Source organism: Borostomias antarcticus, assembly GCF_949987555.1.
Source record: "Borostomias antarcticus genome assembly, chromosome: 7".
Lineage (NCBI taxonomy): Eukaryota > Metazoa > Chordata > Actinopteri > Stomiiformes > Stomiidae > Borostomias > Borostomias antarcticus.
The window spans coordinates 8,429,066-8,446,565 of record NC_140240.1 but is presented as its reverse complement, the minus strand read 5'-3'; the positions used below and the strand labels follow the sequence as shown (position 1 = coordinate 8,446,565).

Here is a 17,500-nt window from a genome sequence, read left to right as displayed (position 1 = left end):
GAGAAAGAGCAAAAGAGCAATTTTTTGTGACTGTGTGTGTCTGTCTGTCTGTCTGTCTGTGTGTGTGTGTGTGCATGTGTGACAGTCACCTTGAGTTTTCTGAGGGTGTGGAGGGCGTGTTTCATGGTGTCGTACAGCTCCCTCTGCTCCGCCTCTGTCATGGTCAGCTGGGAGGCGTCGGCCTTCAGCCGTTCCTCTTTCAGCGCCGCATGCAGGAACGAGCCCCAGTCCGACAGGAGGGAGGGGCCCTGCGGGGCCCCCAGGGGACTTTCTTGATTCTCCGACCCAGAAAGAGCACCTGGTCTGGGGCTGGGTGGCTGGGGCCGGGAGTAGAGGAACCTGGGGGAAGACGCAGCAGAGCTAGTCTCAACGCCAGACCCATAAGAGTTCTTGTGCTGATACACTACGTAGGCTACGCTAACTACGTTACTGCATGCTGCAGATCTCTCTATGGGTCTGGGACACTTCATGCAAAAATCTGGTGTTCAAATCCTGGCAATTCATTGGCAGTGCCAGAATCCGGGCGACACCAATCAGTAAAGACTTTCGCAATCAGTCGTTTCCACCCATAGATATGCCCCGCCCATCTAACCTGGGCTAGCGTCTCTCATTTGCTACTACGACCTGTCACTCTTTCAGTTTTGACCCGTCAATACGCCCTCAGAATACCAGCTTGGGCGGTGAAGTGGCACAGACTCCTATTATGTAGTATGCGGAGCGCAGCGATTCAACGTAATATTTCTTGAGTCTGGAGTGAGACTACAGCAGAGCTGGCTGTCCAGGGGTGTGGAGAACCTGCATCCTGGACACAAGGTTGCGATGTCAACACCGGGAAGAGCTCGCAAACGTTTCTACAGTACACTCACCGCTCCACGTCACCAAGGAAACCAGCCAACAAGCTGATATCACCACCACCCTCGACCTTCTCCGGGGCTTTCTCCATGGCAACAAAGTTCTCCTGTTTGATCCTGTCAGGAGTGGCCTCCATGATGTGTTCGGCCAGGGTTATCATGTCCATCTGCAATGTACACAAAAGTAAGATGTAAACATGCATGCACACACACACACACACACACACACACACACAAACACACACACGGTTGCGATAGGTCAGATTAGAAGCTCCTCCTACCTGTAGGTCCTCAGTATTCTCCTGATAGGTCAGCAGCTCTGACTCTTCCCCCCTGCCGGACAGCACCCTCTGGCGCAGATGATTGGCCAGCCTCTCCTTTCCCAGAATCCTCCTGGCCAAACTCCTCCGTCCAAGAGCCTGCCTCAGACTCCACCTGCCGCCCCCTCCGGACCCCCCGAACCTGGCCTGCAGATGGGAGAGCGGGGGGCTGGGCAGGCGCGGGGGGCTGGGACCGGCTCTGTGACCGGGAGTGGGAGCGTTCCGGAAGCCGGGACTGGGGGGCTGAGCGCGTCTTGGGTCGGAAGGGTCCGGGTGCGGCGCACTAGCGGGGCCGGAGTTAGCGTCGGCTGCCTGCTGCTGGATCTCCGGGTTGGGCTTGAGTCTCTTGGCTGGAGGGGGGTCTCCCTGGCGGTCTTGGGGCCCTCTGTTGTGTCCCTGCTGGCTCCAGGCCTGGCCCTGTGGCTGGCCGCCCAGCTGGCTCTCCGCCCTGGCTCTCCTCAGGTCTGCACAGACAGAGAAGACACATTCATGGGGCTACTGTGGCTCAGGGTTGAGCGTAGGGCTGCTCGATTAATCGGATTTTAATCTAGATTACGATTTGGGCTGTCAACGATCATTAAAACTAAATAATCGCCATAAAACGATTTTGCACAAATCAAGCGCACCCTACACTGCAGAGCTATACTGTGCTTGGCCCCTCCCCCACCCCCCAAAGCCCCAAAACAAACACTTCAAAGCGAGACGAGTTGTCAATCGAGGCGCACGCATGCTCCTCTCGAACAAAACACGACAAGAAGAAGATTATGGCAGCAGAAAGAGAGGTGGACAAGAGAGCTAAAACAACGTCAGTGGTGTGGAAACACTATGGGGCGAATTCACTAAAGCAAATTGCGCCCGCTAATTGCACCATTATATTGCGCGTCAGTTGCGCCAGCTATGTGCTCCGTTTTAAAAACCTATTCACTAAAGACATTGCGCTAATAATATCCCAGCGCAAACACGCCCATTCGGTGTTTGCGGCTGAGTGCAATTTGCTGCTGATATAGGAAATGACTATAAATACTGCGCATGCAGCGCAAACAACTCGTATGCATATCATTGGACGATGGCAGACAGAAAGAGAAAAATACGATTCTCAGACCGCGAACTTGAAGTCCTCACGGACGAGGTTCAAAAGCATGCCTCACAGCTTTCCACCAAAAATATGACGGCTACAGCCAAAAATCATATTTGGGGTTTAATTTCCCAATCAGTCAGTGCCATTTGTGTGTGTAAACGCGGAAGACTGCAAACGGAGGTGGAATTATTTGAAAAGACGAACAAAGGAAAAATTGTCATTTTATGTTATGCAAGTTGCAGCACGATGATCTGGCATACTTTTGGGGGAGTGTATAACATTGCCCCACCGGTACGATCTAGGCATCTAAACGGCTTTCCAGGATTCCAAATGTGCACTCAATCACACCGCGCGTCCTGATGTGAGCCCGGTTGTACGCCGCCTCTCCAACGTTGGAAGGATTACGCACGGGAGTCATCATCCATGGCTGAAGATGATACCTGCCGTCACCTATGATACAAAAGCAAAATATTTTCAAGACCATTCAAATAAAAAAAATATTGTGTAGGCTATGTTTTTATTTATTTATACCTATATCGGCCACCAGCAGTTCAATGAACATCTATAGGGAATGCGCAGTTTCGCGTATAGACTATTATACGCACAGTTTCGTGCTATGTAGGCTATTATAAATAAGTATTATTCATTGGGGGAACTTGGACTCGCTGGGGACGGGTGGAGAGACGCATAGTCAACTGAGCCTCCCCAGACGCGACTTCATCCTCCAGTTGGCTGAAGAGCTGCGCGCTCTGGTGTCCAAACAGCTACCGCTGTGGTTCTAGTGTTAAATCAAAAAGTGACCTTCTTCTAAATATTCTCTCACGAACAACATGCCTGGCATTGCGATGCCGAATTCGCCTCGCAACAATCACTGCTGACATGATCAGTGGACAGGCTGGCCGCGACACACCCCTTGCGCTTAAATACCACCACGTTTCTGAAAACGGTATTAATTTCACTTTAACTGCGTGAGGCAATTTGCGCCGATCTTTGTGAATTGGGCGGGTTTTGCAATAATGTTCATTTGCATAGAAAGGGGAACATTCTCCGCCCATATTACCTAATTTAAATATGAGCTAATAACACCGGCGCAGAGAAACGCAATGACGAACGCAACGCAGTTAACACCGTATTTCACCCTTTGCGAGGGCTTTGTGAATAGCAAACATAATTTTTGACTTATTTGCACAGGCTTTGCGTCAGGAAAAGCTGCGCAATCCTTTAGTGAATTCGCCCCTATGGGTTCGCGGAAACAGATTTGGACCAAGTTGACACGGTGTGTAAAATTTGCTACACAGTCGTAGCTGCCCCTCAAAGTAGCCCTTCTCAGTGCATTCCGCTCGCTCATGCCAGACAACAGTTGCCGGTCCATTCACTTTGCCGTCAAAATAAATCGGTGTCGGCCTATTTAGGAGAGGCGCTCATATTTACAAGTGTCAGATAAACATGAAACGTCACTTACCTAAGCAAAAGGGTCTATTTTACCAAATGCTGGGTTTTGACGCCTCGGCGCTACCATTAAATAACTTATTTAGACACGTTCTGTCCTAGTGAAATTATTTTTCCGAGGTGGTCTTCTTCTGTGGTGGTGGCGGTGCTTTGAAGCTTCTTTATTTATCAGTTTTGGCACTTTTATTAATTTATTTTCAAGGTCAAGGTTCACTATTTGTCTCCCAAAGAACATTGTTAAAAAGAAAAGCCACTGTCAACATTTAATAAATTAATTGTTATCAAATTCAATAATTTGATTTGTTAAGAAAATGTTAAAACTTTTGATAAAAAAAAAAAATTCTATGAACAATCGTGTTTAATAATCGTGATCTCAATCTCAATCAAAATAATCGTGATTATGATTTTTGCCATAATCGAGCAGCCCTAGTTGAGCGGGTCGTCCAATGACTGCAGGATCGGCGGTTCGAATCCCGACGACATGTCGAAGTGTCCTCGAGCAAGACACTGAACCCCAAAGGCTAGCGCCTTGCACGGCAGCTACTGCCATTGATGTGTGAATGTGTGTGTGAATGGGTGAATGAGAGGCCTTCATTGTAAAACGCTTTGGACAAAAGCGCTATATAAGTGCAGTCCATTTACCATTACCATATACCATTTAAAGACATTCATTGACACTATAAAATGCTGTGGGTTGAAAACATGATCACACTCACTTATTCTAGGGTGCCTTTAGTCAACTGGCTGGGGATCTACACCTGGAAATTAGTCATATAGGCTAAAGCTGCTCCATTTACTGTTAATGTTATTGTTACAGTCAATTAATGGGGATTGTCCACCACACAAACCAATAAGGTAATAAAGTAAAGTACTGCACACATATGTCCAGCTCAGTGGCCTTGTGGTTAGAGTGTCCGCCCTGAGATTGGCTCTGTGCACCAGCTCCACTACTTCCTGAAAGTCACTTGGCATCTTTATTTCCTGTCCTATATGATTGGATTAAGTGATTAATCAGGTGTGCGGCAGACCCAGCGCACACCTAATTAATCACTTAATCCAATCATATTGGACAGGAAATAAAGAAGCCAAGTGACTTTCAGGAAGTAGTGAAGCTGGTGCACAGAGCCTATTGGGGAGGTTGGGGTGGGATACCAAGCCAAGTCATGCCCAAGACTATAAAAATGGTACCTAATGCCTCCCTGTTTGGCACTCAGCATCAAGGGTTGGATTGGGGGTAAGTCCCTACAACATACTAGCATCATGTCCAGGAGGGTGTACTTGTACATCAAGCTGCCTCATGCTATGAAATCAGGAGATGGGCAACTAGGCTCAAGAGCCATTGGTTCTCAAGGCTACTTACTTTTACTTTACTTACTGCACCCATATGCACAGGCACACCACTAACACACTAACCTGGATTAGGGTTTGGGGCGGGGTTGTCCTGTAGTCCGCTGGGCTGTGATTCGCCGCTCCACCTGTCCATCCAAGTATCTGTGGGCGGGCCTTGAGTGGCGGGAGCCTGTTGCAGCTGCTCCAGCAGCTCGGCCAATCGGGTGTGTCCGCGTGAGCGAGCGATGTTGAGCGGCATGCGGCCCAGAGAATCAGGGATGGCCAGAGCTCTGGGGTCCCACTGGTATAAGACCAGGGCAGCCTCAGTGTGACCCAGCGCACACGCCCACATCTGTGAAGACAGCAGGGAAGAGGAGGACATTTCAGTAACCTCCACACACACACAGATACACGCACACACACGCACACATTATGCACACGCGCACACACACACGTACACCACACACACACACACACACACACACACACACACACACATACACACTTACACACTTACACACACACACACACACACACACACACACACACACACACACACACATGAATGATCTCTCACCAGTGGTGTGCAGGAGAAGTGGTCAACATTGAGAGGGTCGACCTCCAGCTCCAGGTCCAAGCTGTCTGCATGCTTGGTGCTGCACAGTAGGGAAACAACGGTTAGAATGACCAGTTTCACTACCTGTCAGAAGGTGTTGTGCGTGTGCATGTGTGTGTGTGTATGTATCCATGCATGTGTGTGCATGTATGTGTGTGTGTGTGTGTGTGTGTGTGTGTATATGCGTGTGTATGTGTGTGTGTGTGTGTGTGTGTATATGCGTGTATATGTGTGTGTGTGTGTGTGTGTGTGTGCGTGTGTGTATATGCGTGTGTATATCCGTGTGTATGTGTGTGTGTGTGTGTGTATATGCGTGTGTATGTGTGTGTGTGTGTGTATATGCGTGTGTATGTGTGTGTATGTGTGTGTGTGTGTGTGTATGTGTGTGTGTGTGTGAGTGTGTGTGTGTGTGTGTGTGTGTGTGTGTGTGTGTGTGTGTGTGTGTGCGCGTGTGTGTTCTCACCGCCAGCGGATCAGAGTCTGTATCAACCCTGCGTATCCCTGGGCGGCTGCCAGGTGCAGCAAGGTCATTCCCCTGGAGCTCTTGCTGTGGACCAGCTGATTGGATGAAACCCAGCAAGGGCGGGACATCATCTTCTCGCACACGACCACAACACGCCCCTCAAAGGAACCCTGCTCAGGGGAGAGCTGGAGAGAGAGAGAGAGAGAGAGAGAGAGAGAGAGGGAGAGAGGGAGAAAGAGAGAGAGGGAGAGAGAGAGAGAGAGAGAGAGAGAGGGAGAGAGGGAGAAAGAGAGAGAGGGAGAGAGAGAGAGAGAGAGAGAGAGAGAGAGAGAAAGAGAGAGGGGGGATGGGGGGGCAGGTGAGTAGAGGGTCAACACCTCACTAGAGCAAGAATCAAACTGATTGGATGAGGTCTTATTCCAGCATTGTGTAATACTCTGGTGCTAATCTGAGTAACCAGAAGCTCTCGCTGCGGCAAAAAGTTCTGGGAAAAAACGATGATATTTGTGGGGCACCAATGGGAAGACTCTTGGATTTTATGCGTGGAGGGTTGATTGGCCCGTGCACATAGTGGGCTGTGTGGGGAGGCTGATTTGGCCTCTGATTGGTCACTGACCGCAGCTTTCCACTTTTCAAGTATTGCTAACAAGTTGAGCTGTCAGTAGCATATTTGTCACATAAAGTGTGATTTAGGCTACTTGGACTTTCTTCCACGTAAACTCACTTCACCGCGTTGGCTAGCTACAGTTTTCTGGGCTGGATGAGTTTTTCATCAGCTGGATTTGAAAGGTAGGCGCTGGCTCCGCCCCTATGCCCATGTTTTGTGACGTTTTACTCCAGACTACTCTGGTGCAAACTCCAGAGGCTGCACACATCCTCTACCTGAGACTGGTGATCAGCGACTCCTCCCTCCACTCCACCAGCCTTGGTTGCCGTAGTTTCTGAACTCTGATTGTGATTGGTTATCTCGGCCATCCTCTGTTCCATCTGCTCCAGACGCTCCAGAATGGACATTCTGAACTGGGTATCTACAGGGACACGGGAGGGACAAACAGAGTGGACATTCTGAACTGGGTATCTACAAGGACACAGGAAAGACAAACAGAGTGGACATTCTGAACTAGGTATTTACAGGTACACAGGAGGGACAGAGTGGACATCCTGAACTGGGTATCTACAGGGATACAGAAGGGACAAACAGAGTGGGTATTCTAAGCTGGGTCTCTACAGGGACACGGACGAGACCAACAGTGAGATGACAGGTTGACATTCTGAACGGGGTGTCTACAGGAACACAGCAGAGACCAACAGTGAGGGAACAGAGGTGGGAGAGACAGACAAGAGCTCATCATTATGAGCTGATTATTACTTTTAGTCAGGTGTGCATCATCCAACCAGATTCCAGAGGGTTTGGGTTCTAGATAGAGAGCTGTGTGTACATAGTTCTATACATGGACAGAGCTGTGTGTACAGAGTTCTATACATGGAGAGAGCTGTGTGTAGAGAGCTCTATTGTGAAGTAAGGAAAAACCTGGACCTGACAGGAATCAGCTACCAGTGAGAGTGTGTGTCTAAGAGAGTTAGTGTGTACTCTATTTGTTTGAGTGTGTGTCTAAGAGAGTTGGTGTGTATTGCATGTTTGTGTCTAAGAGAGTTGGTGTGTATGTGTTTGTGTGTACAGGTAGTTGAGGTGTAGCCTATGTGTTTGTGTGTAGTTGGTGTGTATGTGTTTGTGTGTAGTTGGTGTGTATGTGTGTGTGTCTAAGAGAGTTGTCGTGTATGTGTTTGTGTGTAGTTGTTGTGTATATGTTTGTGTACCTTGTTTCAATATGTGTCTGTATGACAGTGTCTTTGTTCAGATGTTGCTGCAGTGTTGCTGCAGTGCACATTATGTCATTCCCACCTGCTGCTCTCTCTCGCTCTCTCTATTTCTCTCTCTGTCTCCATCTCACACTAGCTTCTCTCTCTTTAGCTTTTTCTCTCTAGCATTTTTTCTCTCTTTCCCTTTCCTCCCCTCTTCTCTCTCTCCTCATCTCTCTCTTTTTCCTGCCCTCATCTCTCTCTCCCTCTTTCCTCCCCTCATCTCTCTCTCTCTCTTTCCTCCCCTCATCTCTCTCTCCCCCTTTCCTCCCCTCATCTCTCTCTATCTCTTTCCTCCCCTCATCTCTCTCTCTCTTTCCTCCCCTCATATCTCTCTCTCTCTCTTTCCTCCCCTCATCTCTCTCTCCTTCTCTTTCCTCCCCTCATCTCTCTCTCTCTCTCTAGATGCGGCACACACCAAACATAGGGGGAGGGGTTATAATGCTGCCATACGAGCTCCTCCCCTTTAGTACCTCCAATCAGAGCAAAGATTGGAGAGCTCATCTGAATGAACAGAAAAACAAACTACTTTCACACATGCGCACACACACACACACACACACACACACACACACACACACACACACACACACACACACACAACCTGTAACAGAGGAGCCTTGTCAAAGAGCCTGCCTGAGATCTCTGGGGTCATTAACTAGTCTTATTGGGCTAAAATGGTCTTTCCAGCAACTCCATCTGGTTCAACCTGCCATGGATTCATATTACATTTCAGGCTTCTTGTCGGATCTGGAAATGTGCATATTTAGAGTTAGAGTATTGTTTTGTTTTATGAATTTTAAAGAGGGTTATTGTTATAATATAGGCTATTTACTTTTGATTAACTTTGACTACTGTGCCATGCCCCATCAAAGGGCCCATGTGGGCTTACAAGATACTCTAACAGTGTGGCTCGGTATATAAGCTGGTCTGACACAGTTTCTCTGCTCTCGCTGGATGTGGCCTCAGACTGCTGCCTGTCAGGGTCTGACCATGTTCCAGTGCCCTTCTGAACCTCTAGACCTGTAAGTCTTTGAGTTTTCTGGTTCAAATCTGGACCACATTCATCCACGGTTGCCTTCCTGAGGTCACAGTTAGAGGTTTCAGTGTAAAGACTGTCAGTCTCCCATCCTGTTCTCTCTCAACCCCAACATGGTCCCTATCAAACCTGACTATACAAAATTAACCTGTCACCATCAACGTCGAGAGCATCCACTCACACAGAGCATCACTAACCCTTGGACGAGACCATCCTTGCTGGTACGCACAGAGACCACAGCTGGCCTGGCGCCATCCTGTTTTGAGATAAAGGAGCCCAGTCCATATAGAGGACCTGCTGAAGCTTTGGAGCTTCAGGTGTACGACCTGCTCCCAGAAATAGGTCTATGTAAGGTAGGCCAGGCCCTAGCACATCCAGGTGGAACCAACCTCAGGATATCGACTTCCGGGCCATCTGAAAACTTCCTTTACTTGACAGCAGAAAAGTAGCTCTACAGATAACGAGTCTTGCTAAGTATCAAAACTGGGAAATTAATAAAAAATCTTTTCGATATCGGGCCTACTCACAACACGCGAAACTACACGTACAGTGTCAGGTGGCCAACTCTGATCGCTGTCCAGCACTCGCGGTGCTGAAACCGGAGAGGAGCGCGCGCGCGCAAAAAAAACGCTTTTATGGACCCCCCCCCCCCCCCCTATGATATTTATCGAAACTCTCTGGAAACCAGTAAAGAATATTCCTATTAAGGTTTATAGGCCTACATAACCACATCGCCTACCGACGCTATACTGTGAGATAAAGCCACGTGCGTAGCGTGGCAAACAAAGCCCCACGAGCGCCTTTGTTTCAGGTTAACACGAGTCACTGGCGCAGCAACGCGAAATAGACCAGAGCATCCTTTCCTCTGACCGGACCTGGATGCAAAGGTGACTGACTCGACGACAAGTGTGAGATTCGATGTGCTCAGTGGGTGACAGGCGAAGCCAGTGCGCAAGCCAGTAAGCCCGCTCTGCGTTAGACTATAGACTAATATCCTATAGGCTATATACACTAACAGGTCTAGCAAAACAGTCTTCCATCGATAAAGCTGCTGTGAACTGAATACCTGCAATTCATTCAGTGCAAGAGTCCGTACGCCAATTAGCCTATATATCCCTCACACACATCCATCCACTCGTAGCCTAGAGTTAAACACACGGAAAAACTAAACGTCAGCAGCTTAATGCGTGTTTGTTTTTGGCATCTGGGAAAACAATAAATAATTATACTGACCCGAACAGCGAAAATTGGCTCTGTGGTGCTCTGTGTCCCGCCTCTCTCTCTGTTCAACCGTTTGCTTAGTGAGCTGCGCGAGGCTCTGTCGCTACCATGACTAACAACAGTTGAACAAAGTGGAGGAGCTGAGAGAGAGAGGGAGAGGGGGAGGGAGGGAGAGAGAGAGAGAGAGAGAGTCTACCCTCCCCTCTTCGGTTAATACCGTGTAGTCTAGCAATGGTAAGCTACTGTAACCTCGAACGCCCCAGGGACACTGCCTCGCTTCAAATATACCCGCCGGCGGAGGAGGTCCTCGGGCTACTGGTGACTCGGTCCTCGGCGGTGGAACGGCACCATCGAAACAGTAACGGGAGCCAAACACAAGCGGGGCGGCTTCCTCTGGACACCGAATGAGACAGAGAGCCGCCTCACACTCGCAGTGGGCTTGCCTAGGAGATGGCTAAACACATAGAGGCTATTTTTGCCCGTAAAAAAGGTGATCTATGTAGCCTATTTTCTCTCAATCTCGTTGATGCAGACGTGTAGCATTTCTCAGCACAAATAGGCTACATTGGGCATCTAGGCTACTTTTTTCTGTCTCTACAGAGGGAATCGTGAGGGAAAACATCGTGAACGCACAGTCTCTGCCTTTCGCTCGGTGGACATTGTACAGTAGTCCAGAAATCCGTCGCAGCCTACTGGCTAACAGGAAGGGCCAGGAGGACACCGCGCCATCGCCTACTGTTGTCTGGATGTGCGGACTCAAGTGACCGCAGCAGCACCGTGTCTCCGTGCCCTCCGCACCGCATGCACCGCCGCACCCTGTCCGCGTCTGTCTAGCCGCATTGCCGCATTGCGCAACAGAAGAGAGAGTGAGAGAGAGAGAGAGAGAGAGACGGGGGCGAACGCGGGCGAAACAGTAACCTATAGGACATGACTCAGTGAGGCGACTCGTGTTTCTATGAACTATAGGAATCACTTGTGAACGGTAACATGGCCACTGTGTAAACCAGTCTGAGCTAAATAGCAGTGATTCACAACTGAATCAGCCTAAACCGTGTTGATAAAAAAAAGTCTAATAAGAACAGCTGCTCCCACTAGCCTAGCATAATCACCATATGCACCAATACGCCTAGGCCTATATTACATTCATTAAAACAATACAAATTAAATAATGATTTCTTAATTCAGATAACAAAAGGGAAAACACCAGAGCAGATACTCTGTCCATGGTGCTGAAATGGACATTGGCCGATCAAGCAGGGACTGTTACAGGATGTCACCTGCAGTCCACAGGGCCTCCTGTCCTCTCCTTGTCTACTGCCGGCCTCCGTATGAAAGCCATGCTGTGTTTCTACCGCCCAGCAGAAAGCATACAGAGCTCGCTGTGACATACACCAGTAGGAAGACACCCCCAGCTGAACCTGCAAAGCGGTTGCTGGTGTTTTCAAAGCCAGCCAAAGCAAGCTCCTGACAGTGTCAGCATTAGACAAACATCGCACATGACACACGCACACAGACACACACACATACACACACACACACACACACACATACACACACACACACACACACACACACACACACACACACACACACACACACACACAGTCAGGGACTCACCATCCAGGGAGAGCCAGTCATGTTGTGATGAGGGGAGAGCAGGAAGGTCGCGAGCCTTGTACTCAAAAACCACCGAGGACGAGATGACCTCGCCACCCATCGCCACCTGAAGCATCACCAGACCTGTATCATGGGCTGATGACACACACACACACACACACACACACACACACACACACACACACACACACACACACACACACACACACACACACACACACACACACACACACAGCACATAAACAACACAGACAGACAAGCAGAGAGGATGGGCTTGGTATTAAAGATGTGTACATATACTGTAAGTATAGCTGTGTATGTGTGTTTTGTGTATGTGTACTGTATATATGTGTGTGTGTCTGTGTGTATGTGTGTGTGTGTGTACTGTATGTAACAATGTGATTGCGAACTAGGCACTTATGTAACTGACTCTTAATGTCCAACGGCATTGTTGGTATTTATGTCCTTTGTATTTTTATTTATGTGGACATACATAAATTATTCAAGTGTGTGTGTGTGTGTGTGTGTATGTATGTGCACATGTATAGGTGTGTGTGTGTGTGTGTGTGTATGTGTGCGTGCGTGTCTACACATGGCAGTGTGTGTGTGTGTGTGTGTGTGTACTATATGTGTGCCTGTGTGCGTGTCTACACATGCCAGTGTGTGTGTGTACTATATGTGTGCCTGTGTGCGTGTCTACACATGCCAGTGTGTGTGTGTGTGTGTGTGTGTGTGTACTGTATGTGTGTGTGTGTGTGTGTGTGTCTACACATGCCAGTGTGTGTACCTGGGCAGTAGCAGCGTAGCACCCCAGGCTGGATGAGGGCTGCTGGAACGCTGATGTGGTCAAACAGGCAGCTGTACTCACTGCTGCTCTCCAGCCAGGGCCCTGTTATCAACACCTTCACCCCCCCCTGCAACAGGAACAGACTGCCTCAGGCACACTAGCTCCCCATGCACATCCACTACACGACAGGGATAGCTAACACATAATGAATTGCCTACAGTACCATGTACTGAAGGCAACATATCTGTAACTATTTATCCGCTCTAGTGATAGTCATGTCTCTGTTATGAAGTATTTAGCCCATGTTTATTGCTCTGTAAATGTTCTTAGCCAACAGACAAACATTTTCCAGGAGCTTGCTCGATCGTCTCGTTGACTCGTTGAGGTCAGGGACGAGATTTGTCTTACTTTTACGGCCCCTGGGTGAGCTCTTTTTTTTGCTTAGGGTAGGGGTGGGACCTATGCCCATCCCCCCATTGCTCTCTGTAAAGTGCACTGTGTTGCCTCTGTGTATGAAATGCGCTATACAAACTAGATTTGATTTGATCTGGAACACCGGCTTCGCAAAGAAGCAAACCATGAAATATGTGGACAACACTCCTCTCTCTGTGCTGCTGTGAACCAAAAGTGCACCTGGTCTGAAGAACAGAGTGTGTGTGTGTGTGTGTGTTTGTGTATGTTTGTGTGCATTTGTACAGTATGCGTGCGTGTCAAGCCTGTCACACCCTCACTAAGAGAAATCTAGCCACAATCTCATCGTCTTCAAATGCAGTGACCTTAGAAAATGCTGGCCTTATACAGTAGTACCCGATTCCCAGATTCAGTTTTAACATACATTTTTCCTTTTCTTTCTCTATATATCAAATCCAAACGCTGATGATCCAGTGATTCAAAGTGGGATCTAACTAGGGGATGAGACGGTAGTGACTCACCTCGGGGTAGGACCATTCGGGAGAGTAGTCAGTCACTCCAAACAGCCTGGCGGCCTCCTGCAGCAGTCCCAGAGTCCCCTGCTCCACCGCTGAGCCTTGCAGGGTGGCCGCTCCCACCCCCTGCCCCTCTACTGCCCCCTCCTGGGGCATCAGAACCCCCCCGCTGGCCGCCCCGCCCCCTCCGCCCCCCTCCACCGAGATGAAGTCGTTGATGAGGTCGGAGAACTGGCTCCCGAAGGAGGCTTCAAAGCCCTCCAGGCTGATGGCGCCGCCCGATGCCCCTTCTGCCCCCGACACCCCCCCGCCGCCCTGCTGGGGGAGCGGGGAGCTGTACAGGCCCCCTTCCATGCCCGCGGCCCCCTCCAAGCCCGCTCCGGCCGCCACCGACCGCGGACTGCCCACCACTGGGCTGCCACCGGCTGCCACCAGCCCTAGGCCGTTGCACGGCACCTCGCCCTGCCCCCCCGCCCGCCCCCCTTCCTCTCCTCCCGCGCTCTCGTCTGCTGGCTGCAGGTAGTGCTGGCCCCCGACGCCACCCCTGTAGGCCTCGTGTGGATCCCCGGGCTTGAGTAGTAACTCCCCCCCGTTCTCGGGCCCCTTCTCCAGGCCCCCGACCTCCCTGTGGCCCCTGCCGCCGGGCTGGTCCTCGCCGGTCTCCTGCGGTGCCAGGGGAAAGGACGCCACGCCTCCTTCCTGTCCACTCCGCCCACAGAGGCCCTGGTGCTCCGGGCTGGGCTGGTGGAGGCTGGCGTGTGGGTCTCCGTTGGGTACGGGAGAGTCGGGCTGCACTGCAGGCAGGCCCATGTAGGCCTGGGCCTCGCCCGAGTCCGGCCCGGCGTCGTGGCCGTTGGGCTGGGGCAGGGAAGGCTGGGCGTGGGGGGAGCCCTGGAGGAACAGGGCCGGGGCCGGGTGGTGCGTCGCCTGGGCCAGGTTCTGGACGCAGGCCGACGACATCACCGCGCTGAAGTCCATCTGCTCCAGTGTGGTGCTAGGACTAAGGCCGGCCCCCTCGCCGACGTATCCGCTCTGACTGGCCAGCGGCTGCTCCAGGGGCGCGGCTTCCGTCTTGATGTTGTTGACCAGCGCCGGGTTGAAGACATAGCCGTTGGCTGACGGACAGTGGAGCCCCCCGTTGTCGCCGTTGCAGCCCCCCAGCCCGGACCCGCCGCCCGCCTTGCCCCCGCCGCCCCCGTACGTCTGACCCTGCTTGGGGTTGTTCAGGAAGCAGTCGGGGTCAAAGTTCATGGTGGTCTCAGGTAGGTTGACTCCCCCAGAGTCGAGAGTGCTGGACAGCACCAGCTCCCCTCCTTCCCCCAGGCCGACGCCGGCGGGGAACGACGCGAACCGCTGGCTCTCCGGGCCGACGGCCAACAGGATCCCGCCGCCGCCCGCGTTCTCGTGGCTGGAGGTTAGAAGGTGGGCGTGGCTAGCGGGATAGACCGACTCCCCCGTCAGCGTGGTGACCTCTGACATGAAGACGGCGGCGGCGCTCTGGGACAGGCCCCCCCCACCAATGGCGAGGGCGGGGCTGTCGGCCATGTCGCTGGCGATGGACAGCGGCGAGCTCTGGGTGGTGTCGGGGACCTCCACCTGGCTGGTGGCGGAGGTGGAGGAGGAAACCTCCATGCTGCTCTGCGGGAGGAGGGAGGGTTTGGGCACCCTGCCGTTCCTCCTCTCCCCTCCTCCGCCGCCGCCCCCCCCCCCCTCGGCTCCGGACCCCTCCAGGGCTGGGCGCCGTCTGGCCCTCCGACACGTCGCTGTTCTGGACCTCTGAGCCGTCGGCCGCCGCCCCCGACCTGCCCGCCGAGCCCGGTCCCGACGCTGTCCCGGCCGCCGCCCCCGGATCCTGCTTGGATGAGATGATGCGCTGTTTCACACTGGAGCACTTCTGATGTAGGCTGCTCCCGGCACCTGGGAGGGGGAGGGAGAGAGAGAGAGAGAGAGAGAGGGAGAGAGAGGGAGAGAGAGAGCGAGAGAGAGAGAGAAAGAGAGAGAAACACGATTATTTATTTCTAAGCATTATGAATACTAGCCTGGAGTCGCCATCCTGATCAAGTGAGCTCACATTCTATTTCCCTCAGTAGATCAGTGTGGTTGACAACCGTTGATCTAATATGGGGCGGGTTTGATACAATGACTGGACCCATTTGATACTGTAGGAGTGTAGGACATGACACAGTTCTACTGATGTTGTGATATTGTGTTGTGATATTGTGGGACACTCATGTTGGAATGTGAGATCTTGATAAGAGATGCTCAGAGACACACTCTGTGCTCCCCCATCCTCCATCCCCCTTTGCGACGGGCCAGCCACATTCCACATCCACAGACACTCACAGTGAGACAAAGGATCCTCCATTCTTGGCCTTGTTTCTTTAATAAAGTGAAACTGCTCCATCTCCACCATGTGATGCAAACACCGGTGAACCAAGTTATTGTGTGATGCACTGTAGTTGTAATGCAACTGTACTGTGTGTTATAAATAACTTTATGCTGCTAAGTCTACTATAGTCAAGTTTGGTATCCATCTTTGGCTAAAATCTTGAATCAGTTGATTAGCCATGTTGAATGTTGATGCTTGGAGGACTTAGGATAGGCTGTGATAATCTGACATCATTCTTTTCATTTCTGCTGTGTTTTCATATTGCCGCATGTGTTTTTCCATCTATTATTGAATTGTGTTATAATATTATTTTGATAATTGATGAGTATAATTTCAATAAATATTATTAACTTTTGACCACCTCCGAGCGTCATCACATTAACTTAGGTCACTTAATTGAGTCAAGAACTCCTCCTGCAGACTGAGATTGATGAATAAATTAGACTATTGATAAAGGTTATCTTGTTTCCCTGTACCAAACAGGGTGGTGCCCCATACGAGTTGAATTAATGCCTTAAATCCATTTTCCTTCATATTTGTGATAACCGCGGTATAATCATAAATTATACCGGTCATAGTCATAGCTCTAACCCTAGAACACGCTACAATACGATTATATGACGACTAACCCACATTCCGTTGCTCTGATTGGTTGTAGGTCTATCCAATTGTGTCCAGAGGCATTTTGCTTTGCGACTGTTGGTAACGCCCCTTGGAAATCGAAAATAAACTCTTTTATTCCTTCCAGACCCTTTGCATTTTCGCAAATTGGGTCTGGCGAAGCCAGAGTAAATAAATACAACCATGACTGCATGAGGCCATTCTGTGGACAGATGGGTGTGAGGGGGACCTCCTGTGTTCAAAGTTTAAATTGCAACCTGTGTTTGAATATAACACGACACACACCAACCATCTTTATGACACTGGCACTAAAGCCAGTCTTAGCTGTCTGAACAGTGCAGCCCATTGTCTATAATCCTCTGAACAGCTTCCCAAATCATACTCTAATCCAGATCTAATGATATTCTCTAGAAAGAGATTATCCTGCCATCAGAATGTGAGAATAATCTATGCAGCTGAAGGGCCATCAGAATTCCTATGATGTTGCTATCTCTCCTATGCTGGGTATTTTGGGGGAGATGAGGCTGTTGCCCATGTGTCTCTCCCAGACATGGTACACTGCTACCTCCACATCAACCACTAGAGGGCAGTCTAGCACTGCAGACGCAGCCACAGTGTCCTCACTCAGATTGGAAGGGTTGCAATTCCTTGTACATCCACATATTACAATATCATTCTCCATAAGTCAGTCTAACCTGCACTTAAGGTGGAAAATGACTAATACGACGGGTAAGGGTTATAGCCTTGTGAGACCATCCTGATCACGAGAGCTCAACATTCCGTTTCTCTCACAAATCCGTCTGGATACTCTCCATAGACATCCGTTCTTGCCAGATCGGAAAACGATCTCGCCAATCAGCGTTCTACAGTAAGAGGAAATACAGACAGCTACGCTTTGGTGTGACGCTCTGGTGTGACGACAGCAGCGAGGAGC

At 50.4% G+C, this 17,500-nt stretch overlaps 1 protein-coding gene across 1 annotated transcript in view; it reads right to left on the bottom strand.

The window, feature by feature from the left end:
• camta1b (calmodulin binding transcription activator 1b) overlaps nucleotides 1-17,500 on the bottom strand; it is a gene marked incomplete at both ends in the record, with an annotated part of 72,746 nt that overhangs the window by 1,942 nt on the left and 53,304 nt on the right. Inside the window, 11 exon segments of the mRNA XM_084441314.1 lie at nucleotides 90-339; nucleotides 867-1,018; nucleotides 1,133-1,635; nucleotides 5,112-5,379; nucleotides 5,605-5,683; nucleotides 6,107-6,291; nucleotides 6,989-7,134; nucleotides 11,844-11,978; nucleotides 12,631-12,757; nucleotides 13,563-15,266; nucleotides 15,268-15,473. Of these exon segments, the coding sequence (XP_084297440.1) occupies nucleotides 90-339; nucleotides 867-1,018; nucleotides 1,133-1,635; nucleotides 5,112-5,379; nucleotides 5,605-5,683; nucleotides 6,107-6,291; nucleotides 6,989-7,134; nucleotides 11,844-11,978; nucleotides 12,631-12,757; nucleotides 13,563-15,266; nucleotides 15,268-15,473 (3,755 nt within the window).